Source organism: Pseudonaja textilis, chromosome 1 (genome assembly GCF_049901715.1).
Source record: "Pseudonaja textilis isolate UNSWEBS1 chromosome 1, rPseTex1.2, whole genome shotgun sequence".
Classification (NCBI taxonomy): Eukaryota; Metazoa; Chordata; class Lepidosauria; order Squamata; family Elapidae; genus Pseudonaja; species Pseudonaja textilis.
Window position 1 is genome coordinate 40044431 of NC_141990.1, and position 15684 is coordinate 40060114.

At 38.1% G+C, this 15684-nt stretch overlaps 1 protein-coding gene across 2 annotated transcripts in view; it reads left to right on the forward strand.

Moving 5' to 3' along the window:
- Nucleotides 1-13757, forward strand: part of LOC113433344 (cullin-9-like) — a 52455-nt gene extending 38698 nt beyond the window's left edge. For both annotated transcript variants that reach the window (XM_026695874.2, XM_087932092.1), the window contains exons 30-41: nt 44-303; nt 400-763; nt 1078-1218; nt 2899-3063; nt 3153-3316; nt 4493-4586; nt 4921-4995; nt 5417-5527; nt 8154-8271; nt 10536-10669; nt 10836-10927; nt 12255-13757. In XM_026695874.2, the coding sequence (XP_026551659.1) occupies nt 44-303; nt 400-763; nt 1078-1218; nt 2899-3063; nt 3153-3316; nt 4493-4586; nt 4921-4995; nt 5417-5527; nt 8154-8271; nt 10536-10669; nt 10836-10927; nt 12255-12462 (1926 nt within the window). In that variant the 3' untranslated portion in view covers nt 12463-13757. The remainder of the gene's footprint in view (nt 1-43; nt 304-399; nt 764-1077; nt 1219-2898; nt 3064-3152; nt 3317-4492; nt 4587-4920; nt 4996-5416; nt 5528-8153; nt 8272-10535; nt 10670-10835; nt 10928-12254) is intronic.
- The last annotated feature ends 1927 nt before the right edge of the window (nt 13758-15684 follow it).

Sequence of the window (15684 nt, forward strand, 5' to 3'; positions counted from 1 at the left end):
CAGTCAAGAAGATGATTTCCTTCATTCTTTCTACCTTGTTTAGGTGATTGATGTCTGCCAGAAACGGGAGTCTGGTAGTACCCAGAAATTTTTGAACTTTTGCTGTAGTAGCACAGATGTCCTCTCTTGCATCCTGCATCTGCTGAGCCAAGGCTACATCCAGCGCCAGGAGGATAACCCACATATCCTGGAGTACATTTCGGCAGACCCCACCACACCTCACCGGGGTCAAGCCCAGCTAATTTTTCAAAACGTTAATTGCCAAAAATCAAAGATCGCTTCTGGGACAGATGCAACCAAAAGGTAATGCTGTATGTTAATGTGCTGTGCATATACAGTAAAAACTGAAAGCAATCCCTTTTTTGTTGTTGTTGTTCTTGATAAGGCTTTTCTTGTCAGATTGGATACCTTTGGCCTTGATACAGAACAGGTTCTGATGGAAACGGTCCTCTTGCCTATGGGACGTACAATGAATCAAGAAGAAGTTGAGCTGCTGATGACCCAAACAGTGGAGAAGGTGTCAGACACTCTGAGCGTGACTGCAGATATAGCTCAACATCTGCTGATACACTGTAAGTGGAATGTGGATGTTCTGATTCAGCGATACACAGAAGACCAAGAGTCGATGCTGTTTTTCTCAGGGCTGCAAGTGAGAAATCCTCAGCCACCTTCAAGTCCTGTCACCCACTGTCCTGTGTGTGTGAATCCTCTGAGTGAAACAGATGATCTGCCTCTTCTGTGTTGTATGCACTACTGCTGTAAGGTAAGAGCTTCCTTACTACTATGATAATAGGTATTTGGGAAGGGGAGCAATTGCTTTCATTCTGTCAAATTAGTAGCGTGTTAGTCGGCCGTCTTCCTCTGGAAGCCTGAAACATCTTGTGTTTCCTTCATCTTTGTTGTTTGGACTTTATTCATATCCATGAAAGAACATTGCCAGTATTTAGAATTGGTTTCCATTCCTATTCTCAAATAATTTAATAGCATTTTCTTTTACAACCTATGGTAAAGTGCAATTGAAATATTCCCTAATTCTATCTCTGCCTTCAATTTTATTTTTATTTTTTTCTTAACTAGTCCTGCTGGAATGAATACTTGACTACTCGAATTGAGCAAAACCTGATTCTAAATTGCACTTGTCCCATTTCTGATTGTCCTGCACAACCCACTACTGCCTTTATCCGCTCTATCATTTCCTCCAAAGAAGTCATTGCCAAGGTAAGCAGGGTAATTGAAAAACTGACCAGTCCCTTCCAGAAAGGAAGCTTATTCTTATGAATTGGATGCTTGCTATATCTTAAAGCCTTAAAGTTGTCATAGAAGGTTAAGCTGTTAATCCATTATGCTAGATATGCTAAACTTCACATTAGTAGAGACTCTCTTGCTGTATATGACTCAGGTGGTTGTTGCTTAATGTCCACAGTTGGGCTGAGAATTTTGGACCTGACTTCCTTTTATGACCATTTTTATGATAATTGTTAACCGAATCGCTATGGTCATTAGGCAAGCCATCTGGTCATTAAGAAATCCAACACACCCAACAGGAAAGTGGCAAAAAATATTGCAGGTTGCAGTCACGGGACCCTGGGATGCTGCAACTAGTTGTAAATGTAAGCCTGCTGCCAAGCTCCTGAAATATGGTCTCTTGATCATAACACAATGTTTTACAACAGCCAAAAGTTGTGCAGTGAATATTGGTGGAATCTAAAGAGTACTTGGTCAAAGTACTTGGTATATAACTTTATAGAGAGCCATATATGAAACAAAGTCAACGGTAAAGAATATATTTTTATCCATATATACTGGTTTGCATACTGTTGTATTTTCTCTTGCATATTATGTTATAGTAAAAATAAAATTTTAAAAATATATCCAGATATAATCCCCTAAAATGTATTACTGGAGGGTGTCTGTATATTTTTCCAGCACCTCTTGCCTTCAGAAGCATTCTATGTGTTAGTTTTCCAGGCAGAAAACTAGTGAATGTGATGCTTTTGAATGTTAGAGGCCTCTTTTTAGCCTCCAGAACGACCTTAAGAAGAACACCATTTGTGTGAGCGGTGAGTGCGTGCACTCACCTCTCATGCAAAGGAAGCTTCATGTGCAAACGCCGGTACCTGCCGCTTGCATGAGGCGAGTTTCATGTGTGAGTTTCAAGGGGAGCTTAAGTAGAGCTTTGTGCATGTTACGCCACTCACGCGGCCGAGTTCCAAACAGGCCACGTAATGGGCCTGGTAGTGGGCCATAGCCCTGGGGTTAGAGACCCCTGATTTAAGGCACTACATTAATTGTGCGTTTGCATCATTTCCACATTAATCTGTTCATATCTTTAAAATGGATTTAAAGGTAATCTGTTAATTCCATCTCAAGTTAGGATTTAAGAGCTTTTCCTAGTTAACCTAGTTACAGAATTTCACACAATGACACACAAACCCATTATCCCATCTCAATCAAGACATTTAAATAACGATTTTCTGATAAATGGTTTGGGTAATGAAGGAAAAAGTTTGGGAAGCACTATTCTAGTTGGTTTTGCTGACTGTTTCATTTATAACATCATTTCATCCATCTGCATTCTTCAGAAAATTATGAAACATATTACTTAATATATTACAATTATGCAATTACTAAATATATGTCTTTATTGAGAAAAATATTAGATTAGTTTGTGAAGGGATAAGTCTCATCTCAATAAATTCTTAGAGAATAAGGTAGTTTATTTTTGCACCCAACGTTAATAATATTAGTAAGGATTAAGGTGCTCTTTTATAAAAATAAGAAACCTGTTGAAAACCTGCTTCTTTTGTTAAGAGATTTATAATATGCATATAATACAAATGTTTCCTAGATATTTTTGATGAGAACTCCAAAGCTAACATTCATGCATTTTTAATACAGTATGAGAAAGCCCTTCTAAGAGGTTATGTTGAATGCTGTTCAAACCTAACTTGGTGCACCAACCCTCAAGGCTGTGATCAGATACTCTGCAAGGAAGGCCTTTCCTGTGGAGAAGCTTGTTCAAAGTGCTCTTGGATCTCCTGCTTCAGCTGCAATTTTCCTGAAGTAAGGTTAATATGAAACTTGGTGGTGGTGGAGAGCTCTCTCTTTTTAGGACCATTTACCACATACTTTATTCTCTGGATTCTTCAAAGGCCCACTATCCTGCCAGCTGCAGTCACATGTCTCAGTGGATGGATGATGGTGGTTTCTATGAAGGGATGACTGTGGAAGCCCAGAGTAAGCATCTGGCCAAACTCATATCTAAAAGGTGTCCAAGCTGCCAAGCTCAAATAGAGAAAAATGAGGGCTGTCTACAGTGAGTATGTTTTTTGGTACACTTTTGTATAAAGAGGAAAAAATATATAGAAGAAAACTTCAGTAATTTATAGTTTGTTCGACAGATTGGATTATTGTGCCTTCTTTGTCAAAGGCACAATTGATTTGTGTCTTCCTTGTGTCTTAGAGGCAAGAGGCTGCAAGTAACACCCAATTTGATCACCTTTCTCCATCCTGATGCCCTTTAGATATGTGGGAACTACCATACCTGAACCATTCTCTTGTTTTGGGGCATTTTCCTTATGTAGTTTTTGTAATATCAGTCCTATCTCCATTGTCATTTAAGGAGTATTCTTCTCCCTTTTTAATTACATTGATGTATGGGTGTTATTTGTCATTACTGCTAACACTCCTTTGAAAAGTTAGAATGGAAAACTTGATTTGTTGGACAGAAAGTAGTCTCTAGGTTTCCTCCTTACATATTGGTTTGTGGTGTCTCTGGGCACCTTGACTCAACATTTGCATCCTTAATTGCTGCTCATGTGATCTAAAATCTCACAGAGCAAATAAATCCAAATAAAGCTTAAAGAATTATCTGTTTATCACTTAGTGTTTTCACTGACCATGTTTGGATGTGATGCTACAGGCAGAGCATCACCTGAATCTTACTATTTATCATTTTTCAGTAGAGAAAATGTTCTCTAGTATTTGCTTTTATTTTTATCATTAAAGCGATGCTTTTTCCGTTTCTTTTTTTAATACTGTGGTGCCATTCTGTATGGCTTTCCATGTTTTATTTATTTGGTCAATTTATGTGGCCCCCATCTCACAAATCATAGAAAACAATAAAAACATTACTCCACTCCCATAATTTGCTGGAGAGTACATTTAAGTTCCTACCAGTAGAGCCACTTTGCAAGCTCCATGTTACTAGATTCCCCAGGCCAGATGGAAAAGCCATGGCTTAAAAGACCAATAAGGTCGGGGCCAATCTGATCTCAAGGGGAATTAAGTTCCAAATGGTGGGTACTGTGGCAGAAAAAACTTTCCTATTTGGATCCCATCAGATGACGTTTCTTTATGGAGGAACCTGGAGCTTACTCATTAGCGTGTACTTAGCTGAAACAGCCCTTGAGTTACTTTTCACAATGATGATCCAAAGAACGAAGTTGGTGGCCATATCTTACTAATGGCCCTCATCCCCCATTATATGCAGTATGACTTGTGCCAAATGTAACCATGGATTTTGTTGGCGTTGCCTGAAACCTTGGAAACCAACCCATAAGGATTACTACAACTGCTCTGCCATGGTGAGTATTTATGTAAAAGACAAGTAACTTTTCCAATAAAGGAATATTCTTTTCTAAGGAAATATGTAGTAATATGACCTTTTTTAGTGTAAAGCAAATCCAGGTATTTTTTTATTTATCCTGGCATTTGGTAAAAAATATTACTTTTGTTTTTTATCATTGTACTGTATATCAGTTACCAACTTTTATGTTTTAGAAGTATAATTACATTTGTAATTTTGGAATTCTTTTCCAATATATGTATAAAATCCACATTATATGTACAGTCTTAAGAAATTTTAAAAGAAATGTTTGGTGTTACTTTGAATAACTGCATTCAATTTTTCTCCTTCAGGTAAGCAAAGCAGCTCGACAGGAAAAGCGTTTCCAAGACTATAATGAAAGGTGCATTTTTCATCATAAAGCAAAGGTTAGGATTACTATTCTTTAGTTGAACCTGCATAATTAACCGTGTACTTTTATGCATTAGTCATCTTAGAATATTTAGCTATAGACCATTCTTGCCATTGAGAACAGTAATATGTCATCACTTCAATCACGTAAAAAGGCAGTTTAGGAAGATTGATTGTTTTGTTTCAAAAATAATAAATTAAATTAAGCCAGTTTACTAGAAGAGAAAATGTCTTTCCCTCTTACTTTCTGCCTTTTAGCAGGAAAGTAGAGCTCATGCCCTTTTTCATTTTGTTGTAAATACTCTGCAAGTAATCCTCCTCAATGTTGTTCTTTTGAATGTAACTAGAAGTTTTATATACATAAAGGGACATTTTTTTAGTAATGTAGTAAATAAGAGTAGACATCAGGAAAACTGATGCAGTTCTCATCAATTTCAGGAATTTGCTATGAACTTACGAAGTAGAGTTTCCACCGTCAGTGATATGCCACAGATTCGGACCTTGACTTTTGTTATTGATGCCTGCAAAGTGCTAGAACAGGCACGAAAAGTAAGTCCCACCGTTCAGTGTATGCTCCGTTTTTCTGCATCATTGTTCCTTTCTTTTCAATTCTGCTTTATTTATTTTATACTTTTTATAGCCCCACAAAGGATGTAGAAAGTGTAACAGAGGAGGTCCACATCATGTGCATAGAACTATAGTGGATGGTCAGCATGTAAATGAAAGAGTAGAAATAAAAGTATTTGGAAAAAAAATGGGATGGGAGAACTATGTAAAATTAAGAGGCTAAAATGTTATTGCAACATGATATTTTAATTCAGTAGAATGCAGAATTATAAGGTATTTGTGGACACTTTCATTCTGTTCAAAGTCAAAATAGTATTTGTCAAATATACATTCAGAGCATAGTAACATGAGTGTGTCCTGATTTATTCTGAAACAATTCAGCCATTACTTTAAATTTGTGATACAATTTTCTCCCTAATTTTTTCAAGATTATTTCTCCACAAACTTCTAAATCATTCCTTCCTTCCTTCCTTCCTTCCTTCCTTCCTTCCTTCCTTCCTTCCTTCCTTCCTTCCTTCCTTCCTTCCTTCCTTCCTTCCTACCTACCTAGTTTAGTTTAGTTTAGTTTAGTTTATTGTCATTGCACCTTGTACAACGAAATCAAACACCACCTTCAGTGCACATCATGACCATGAAAATAAACACAAACACACATCCTTCACACTCTACACATTGAACCGAAAACCCCCAACACCGCACCAACACTGCACTATACAGTAGAATTCAATAGAGTTACTGCCCTGGGATAGAAGCTGTTTTTCAGCCTATTTGTCCTTGCTTTATTATCCTGTACCGTCTGCCAGATAGTAATAGTTCAAAAAAAGGATGCCCAGGATGAGATGGATCTTTGAGAATGTTTTGAACTTTCTTAAGGCAGCGGGAGCTATAAAGCTCTTCCAAAGAGGGGAGAGGGCAACCAATGATCTTCTGGGCAATGACGTTAACCCTCTGGAGTTCTTTCCTATCTGCCACTGTGCAATTGGCAAACCATACAGAGGTGCAGTAAGTTAAGATACTCTCTATGGTGTAGTGATAGAAGGTCACCAGCAGTTTTTCATTCAGTTGTTGTTTTCTGAGAGAAGTCTCAAGTAGTATAATCTCTGCTGGGCCCTTTTGACCAGTGCTGTAATGTGAGCGCCCCAAGTCAGGTCCTCTTTTATGATAACACCCAGAAACTTAAAACTGGCCACTTGCTTCACTCGGTCTCCATTGGTAAGCAAGGGCTGGGTGTCTGATCTGTTCCTTCTATAAGCTCCTTGGTCTTATATTGGTGTTGAGGACCAAGTTATTGTCACTACACCATGAAAGCAACTGGTCCACCTCATCTTGGTAGGCAGACTCATTTTGTTCATTTCAATGAAATTTTAAAAAGAAATGCTATGATACCACATCTTCTACACAAGACACAAGTGTTTTCTCTGTAGATTTACATAAGGGTTCTACTATTTTAGTTGCTGTGTTTTCAGTTCTCTGCCAGTAATTCCAACCTTGGGATTTGTCTGGGTTGAAATTTTCATTGAGCTGTCCACAAACCTTCCATGGTCGGTTTTGAAATCAATCACTGCTTGCTTAGTTCCCATTAAAATATTAAAATGTAGTACTTCTAATCCTAGCCAGGGACCTCATTTTGAAGATCTTCCGTTGTGAAGATTTTCCATTTATTCCTACTCTATTTTCTATTCCGTTACCGTTACAACATCTGTCCTCTTAGGATGTAGATTTTAAGGTTGCTCAGGAGCCTTTGGTAAGGGTCTGTATTGAAACTTGAAAAATCCATTGGGGACCCTCTTTCCAACGTGCTAATTGACATTCCAAAAGAAATTTTGATATTTAGTGAGCAAATTTCTGCACTGGTGTTCAATGTCATATTCAACATTGTTCTTATGTTACAGAAAATGCATTTCTTTGGAAGTTCCAAAGATGTTTTTTCAAGAGGCAACTGGACTTCCTTGTTTTTGTTTGAAGACATTCCGCTTCTTATCTTCACTCTCACTGGATGGTAGAGAATGGAAGGATCCAGTCAGAGGTGAAGAAGCTTCTTGGATGAGAAGCGAAACATCTTCAAAGAAAAACAAGAAAGTCCAATTGCTTCTTGAAAAAGTACCTTTGGGACAACCAAGACATGGATGACTGAAAATCTCCATAGACATTTCTTTGAAAGATACCTTAGAAGAATCTTTCAGAAAAAGAAAGAAAAACCTCTCCAGAATGCTTTTTCATTCTTCGGGTTTTTTTTTTTTGGGGGGTCTTGTTACAAAGCCTTTGTCATTCTATGGGTGATCCATAACTATGTTTATAAAAGAAATAATACAAAAATATGGAAATTTACCCTAGCATTATTTTTCTCCAACTCCAAGCACCTATGCTTTAAATTTGAGCTATGAAATATTCTTTTTCTCTCCTGCTCTAAGTAGGAAGATGGTACTATGGTTCTTCCAATTACTTCATTCTAATTCTTTTCTAGGAGAATATCAGAGGAGAGGAGCAGAGTTGTGGGAATGAGGGGTCATTACCTTTTCTCTCTGCTTCTAGTGAAACTATTCCCCCACTGAAGAGGTCTAACTGGAATCTGTGGTTTATATGCATTGTGATACATGATGTGTTTCAGGTCCTGGCGTATTCCTGCATCTACAGCTACTATAATCAGGACACAGAAAAAATGGATATCATGGAACAACAATCTGAGAATCTGGAACTGCATACTAATGCTTTGCAGATCCTTTTGGGTGAGCCATTATTGCCATGCAAACAACTGTCATTTCTTTGAGACAAGTTCAAAGAATACTAGCAATTATTCGTAGCAATATTGGAGAGCATTAGTTGTCATACCAGTATTTCCTTTTTGCTGCCTGTGCAGCTCACCCAAGTTCCTCAGTATGCTGAGACAGTAACTATAATTAATCATTTTGCATAGTTCTTTTAAACTGATTAAAAATTCATTGCAAATGAAGTAGAATGAAAACATTTTTCACCTTATAACAGTTTTGTTGGTGCAGCTATAAACTTTAGATTGTTAGTATTTAAGCTAGAGCTCTTCCTTTTTTAAAAAAATAATAAAGTAGTTTTAAAAGTATATCATCACTAACAAAAGGGATAGTTAATATAGTTAAGGAAAAATGATTAATGAGCAAAATAAACTAAATTTGACAAAATAAAAGCTAATAGGAATAATAAGTAACTGAGTAAAAAAAAATTTCAGTCATTAAGCTTATTAACTCTGGACTACATAGCAACATATTCCATCTCTTTTTTAGAACACAGACTTTCAGAATTAGTTAAACTCACCCTGGATTCATTCCTTGAAATCAAAAATAAGTTTCTTTTCAGTTGCATAAAATTCTCCTCTGCTGTATTTCTAGGCTTGGAGACTTAAAGGTCTTTGCTTTTTTACAAAAATGTATTGCTGTTTTCTAAAACACATAAATAGAAAAACAATATTGAAAAACAAGAAAGGGTAATATATAAAATTAATTATAAAATAATAATACCAAGACAAAAAGAAATATTCAAACAAAAAGAAAAGTTAAGCAAATAAACAAAAAGAATTCTCCAAAATTAAGATAATAAATTAAGACAAATCACCGAAATATATCACATAGTCACTCATATACCGTGTTTCTCCAACAATACAGCCCCCCCAATAGGAAAACCCAGCATGTTTTTTAGGCATAAAATGAAATTAAGCCCTCCCCCCAAATTGGGGGGGAAGGTGGGGGGGGAACTTGCCATTAGTGCCCCGTGGGCAGCTACGCCTCACTATCAGCTGCTCCTAACAGCCAATCATGGTGGAGCACGGAGGGCTCCCTTACCCGGGTCATCAGGCAGGCGGCGTCGGCATGGATGTCCGGCAGCGTTTCAGCCACTTCTCAGGCCTCCGTAGCTTTCACGGTTCCCAACCATGCTGGCGCCTTTCTCGCCAGCGCCGTCTCCAACAACAGCATCTGAGTCGCTCCCGCTTTCCCCCCGTCCCCGTAACAACAGGAACAAAAAAGGATTTTGAGGTACCTGGGAGCGCCGCGCACTGCGTTTTGGTTTAATCCGGAGTGGCTGGGTGGGCGTGAGAAGAGCTGAGCGAGTGTCACTGCTGCTGCTACCCTTGGTGCTCTAGCCTTGGGCTCTGCAAGTTTGCAAAAGTCCTGGTGCGCAGCCCGTTCCTGCATTCCAAGCGCCCAGGCCGAGCTACAGCTGTCCCTCTCTTGCCAGTGCCATCTCCAATAACAGCGGCAGCAGCGGCGGGAACTGTGGAAGCATTTCAGCCGCTTCTCGGGTGGGGCAGCCGCCTCCGTAACTTCCTTGGTTCCTGCTGCCGCTGTTGTTGGAGACAGCGCTGGCGAGAGAGGGACAGCTGTAGCTTGGCCTGGGCGCTTGGAATGCAGGAATGGGCTGCGCACCGGGACTTTTGCAAACTTGCAGAGCCTGAGGCTGGAGCCCTTGAGTTAAACCAAAACGCAGCGCGCGGCTCTCCCAGGTACCTCAAAATCTTTTTTTTCCCTGTTGTTACGGGGACGGGGGAAAAGCGGGAGCGACTCAGGAGCTGTTGTTGGAGACGGCGCTGGTGCAAGGGAGGGGGGAGAAATTAATTCACCCCCGAAAAGACGTCCTAGCCGTTTTTTCGGGGCTCAAAAAAAAAAAAATATTTTGTGAGAAACACGGTAATAATAACAATATATGAAATCGTGCAGATGAATTTATCTTTTCTTGAAATATATGAAACCGTTAAATGGAAAATATACTATTTTTAATTACTAGAAAAAAATAGCTATTTCAAAAAGGATTCCAAGGTTCCTAAAGTTTCTACATCCTCAACCCTGTTAGTAGTATAACCAGTTGTTTAGCTTCATCCTCTGCCTTTTGGAATTGTCTGCAAGATCATAAATCTGTTGGATCTCTTACTTATTGCAGAATATGATATCCAGTTCATATCAGAGTAGCTTAAATTTCTCACTCTCAGTGTGGTACAGTTTGGAAATGGATCTGCCTTTTCTTTCAGAGGAAATGCTGTTACACTGCCAAGATCTTGCCTCTTCCATTCGGTTGCTCAAAGCAAAGCATTTTAATATCGGTTTAGAGTTGGTTCGAAGGATCCAAGAACGGCTCCTATCAATTCTGCATCATGCTACTCAGGTAATACCTGCCTAGACAAGATATATATAGTAGCAGAGGTATTTTTGCCAATTCAGTATTAGATCAAAAAGAAATGTGCTATTTAGATTCTTAATGGTTCCATTTTCTTTAAGAGAGCAATCTCTGTTGCCAGCATCTTATCCTTTCAATCTTTATTTTATTGCAGGATTTCAGAGTGGGATTCCAAACTCGACAAAGTTCCGAACAGGGAGGGATTAAATTATCCAATGTACTTAATGGCACTTCTACTTATAAACAGTAAGTTTTCTTATGGGGATATGTGAATAGTAAGCCAGGTTTCAGATTTCTAGTGAGAAGCAGTCTGGCTAAGAGGAGCCTAATTCAAGCATGCCAGCAACTATTTAGATAGAAGGTATTTCTCAGCGGTCCTCATAGAAATCTATTTATGACCATAGTGGAGTCTACCAATTACAGTCTTGTGATAGTCCTAAAGTGGGCCAGCTACATGACTGATCTGATTTTATGTCATTTAATGTGATGATTGTTAAGCAAAATGCTGCAGTCGTAAAGCAAACCCATTGTTTGCTATAGGCTGACTTTATTGAAAACCTGAGGTAAATATCAGTTTTCAACAAAACTGTCTCAAAACATGTCCATGTGACCGTTGGATGCTGCAAATGGCTGCAAATGCGAGCCAGGTGCCGAGGGCCGATGTTTGATCACATGACCAGAGGGATGACTGTCAGAAATGCAGAATTGGGTTGAAAGTACTCCGAGGGAGATCTGTTTAACTTCAAACGGTCACTATGCAACCAGTTAGAAGTTGAGGATTACCTATACCAAAGTACTTTCTGTCAACCAGGAGATTATTTCCGTCTTCTACATATAGAATAACTGTGTTTTCCATAACAAGTCAGGTAGATTTGAATGCCAGGTATTTAAATCAGTGATCTGATGTTTATAGATTTGGAACAAACAAGATACTTTTGGGAGTAACAAAAGAAACCATATTTTTGCTGCTCCTTGAGTAATGTAATGTATTTCTCCAGTTCTTGGTAGTGTCAGTGTAACAGTAACCTCTTGCATCTCTTAAAATAACATTGGTAAAAACAAATGTGGAGTTGAATTCTGTTACAGTTTAGAAAATCTGGTATATTAATTGTGAATGTTAACATTTCAAGCAGAGGCAGGCAGTCTGTTTATATTTATGAATTATATGACTTTTGAGTAGCCGAAGGCAGTGTCATCAAGTCATGTAAATGGAAAGTCCATGTCTTGCTTTTTGTTTGCCCAATTTTAGGAAATCTTCAAAAAATTGCTTTATATTCAGTAAGCCTACCCATTCTGTAGTTCACTAGTCCCTTGCTAAAAATCAGTGGAAATTAACACTAGTGAATTTTAACAGCAAAATCCAGGGAGGTTGTGGGGGGGGGGGGAACCACAAAAATATGATTTAGGGGCCACCAATAGCTAATCAAGAAATTCCTATTGAGGAAAGTCCTTATTAGCTCACGTCAAGCATCTTATGGTATAAGTCAAGCTTCATTCATAAGTATCATTTACTGGAATGTAGAATACTACTGTAATCCAAAAGTGAAATGACACAAAATTTGTTTCTAAACAGGCTGATTTTTTGTGAAGGATCTGATTCACCTGATACAGATGATGGGGGCAAAGAGGAAGATGAGGAAGATGAGTATGTTCCAGAGTGGCAAGAAGAATATGATGATGAAGATCTTGATGATGATGATGATATTTCCTATGATGATGAATCAGAAAATCTAGAGAGAGATTGCTTTTTTTTTGATGATGAAGATGAACCATTTGATTAGGGTTCACCTTTGGACTTCCCAAATTCTGAAGAGGAAGCTTCAGGCGACCTCGTCCCTGCTAATTCTGCTACTATCATTGTCACAAATGGCAGGGAGAGGATTTCAGTTAATTGGGAGTCAATTATATGATCGTTTACAATTAGGGCACCTTTTCTTTGAGATAGATCTTTGTGGCTGTTGGAAAATTCACAGTGCCTGATTACATACAAAGTTCATTAGCCAAATAAACAAATGAAAAAGCTGGGGAGCAGTGAGGCTGCAGGACTGCAAACTTTCTTAGGGAATAAGACTAGGCTCCAGTCTAGAAAAAAGACAATTGCCTCAACTCCAATGCAGGCTTCAATTTTAAGAGAGTGCTGTATATCATCAATTTATGTGAAAGTTTGCACATCATCCCTTCCCATATTCCCTGTACCTTATTGCCCATTAGCTAATACTTAACGCAGAGGTTTTATTTGATAGATATATTTGACTTTATTATTTTGCCCAGCATTGAGTTAAAGTTCTAGGAACTAATAGCAATACAGCCTTATTTATGAGTCCCAGTTCAGTTTTGTTCTCCAATAGTGATTCATACAGTAAATACATGGAAGCATGAATGTGTGCGCGTGTATGTACACAAATATGCAAAGTCTCTAATGGGCTTCTTTCTGTCTGAACAATTTTCATTTCTATTCTAACACAGCTCCAAAACAATGAACGGAGATTTTTATTTCATTTCAATATAAATTATTCTATAAGATTCAATGCCAGGGACAATGATATTCTCTAATTAGTGAAAAGGCAACTTAGGACATTGATTGTGTGTGAATCACTTGAATTGCATCTTATTTGGGCAAAAATTGTGTGTGCTTGTGTGCATGCGTGCAGTTGCACGCTTGCATATAATGCTTGCTTATGAATGTTGATAAGCTGATGTTTTTTAAAAAATTAAAACAACTTCTAAATTCAGTTAAAATGCCCTACTATGGCCCTATTGGATAAATCTGTAGGTTGCTTATGTTCTGAACTGAAATGGTTTTGTATTTTGTATGGAACTCTTTCATGAAGAGATTTTTTTTCTTTAATGTTCTTTTTTGCCATTTTGGAATGCATTCTGCAGGTGGGAATTCCACAGGATATAGAAATTTGGGGGTTCATATATACAATATAAACATATGTATACATACATCTATGTATGTGTATGCAGGAGCTAAAATTGTTCTGAGTATTACGCTTTCTGTTTTCTTGAAAATGAAAAAGAACCCGGAAATTATACAACTTATGTTTATGAAATAAACTGTTTTTCTTCTGTTGCTCTTTTTATATGCTTTTCTTTTATTCTGCTTTGCTCTTTCTTAGTTTAAAAAATGTTAAATGGGACTGGGAAGGTTTTTGTTGGGAGAAACCCCATAATCTTGAAATGTTAAAAGAAACATTTGCCACGATGCCATTTTATCAGTTTCTCCAGCTTAGCTTATAGATTTCTAATACATCATGGTTTACAGAGAACATGATTATTTGTGTGTGCAATGTCACAATAACCATCTTTTATGCTCTAGACTAGAGCAGGTGGGGTGTAATCGGATGTAGGAATGACCTGTGAGATAGGAGGAAGAGCCACATATTACACAACCTTCATGCAAAAGTCCATTGAAGCAGAGGAAACAAGGGAGGTGTTTTAGAAGCGACTCTTCCTAACTTTCTGGAGAGTAAAAGAAAAGGAAGGGTGAAATACTTCCAGACTTGCAAGAATCTGTTAATGCAACCTTACAATAAAGATAGAGCTTTATTTATTATTTATTCATTATCATGCTTCTTGTCTGAACTATCTCTGATTGTACCCAAAAGCAGTTTTTAAGAAAAAAACAGCTTAAGTTTCCAAAGTGGAAACAGTTTTGCACTAGTGAATGTCTATCAGTTATGAAAACTTATGAATACATATTTTAGTAGTGGATATTGGATTTTACGTTTCTTTTAATTTGAAATAGTTGTCATGCAAAATATTTGTTCTCTGTTTTTATATTTGCCATAGCTTAAATTCACTGTGCCAGCAAATGTACTTATTACTATTGTTTACTCTATGTTTGTATATCGCTTGTCAGCTCCTAAGGAGAGAAGGCATTAGTCATAGGTAAAACATGGATTTGAAATATTTTATATGTATGTATGTATATGTATATGTATGATATTCAGCTTTGTTCGGGTATTTTCCCATGTCATTATAGTTGTGCTTTTAAAGTTGTAGCAACGTTTCGGCAGAATCTCATCTGCCATCATCAAGCTTCTGTATTGTGTTTGCGAGTCAGACTTTCACAGCCATTTCTGTTTTAAATTTGGTGCTAGCCTACGCTGTGCCAAAATGGTTTTTTCTTCATCCTGATTAGTTGGGAGTCTTGGTCTGTGTTTACTGGTCTTGGAGTTTGCTGTGTTCTGCTTGATTGGTGTTTCTAATATCTTCTGTCTGTTTTGTAGCTTTTTTTGTCTTGATTGGCTGGCAACATTGTGTTTCCTGTATTGGAGGCTTTTAGTGCGGCTTGGCTCTGAGTAAATGGACGGCTATCATTTATTAGGAAGCTAGGCTTCATCTGGGTGCCTGGTTGGGGTGTGTTTGAGCTGGAGGTATCAGGGGGGATCTGTTTGTGCCCAGGTGTTTGCCTGGCTTGTGGTGTGGAGATTTTTTTGTTTGAGAATGCAGGCTTCCAGATAATTGACAGTCTGGTGGAGTCATCTCTTCTATTCATGCTTTCAGGTCTTTTTTCAATCTCTATGGCTTCTCTGATAATTCTGTGGCTGGGGTTTTCTATAGTGGCTAGGGTTTTGGTGCCACTGAAGTTGATGCTATGACCTGTGGCTTTCATGTGTTGGACTAGTGAGGAAGTGTGTTCCAGCTTTTTTACTGCATTTTTGTGATTTTGTCTGTAGTACCTCTTATGTAGGGCAGTATTTTTGTCTGTAGTACCTCTTATGTAGGTACTACAGACAAAATCAGAAAGATACTACACAGGCATCACATCAAGACTGCCTTCAAAACAGGCAGAAAAATAGCAGCCATCCTAAGAAACCCCAAAGATAAAATTGACCTGGAAAACCAAGGCATATATGAAGTCCCCTGTGCATCATGCCCTGCCACATACATTGGACAGACCAATAGAAGAATAAGTACCCGCCTAGATGAACACAAAAATGCAGTAAAAAAGCTGGAACGCACTTCCTCACTGGTCCAACACATGAAAGCCACAG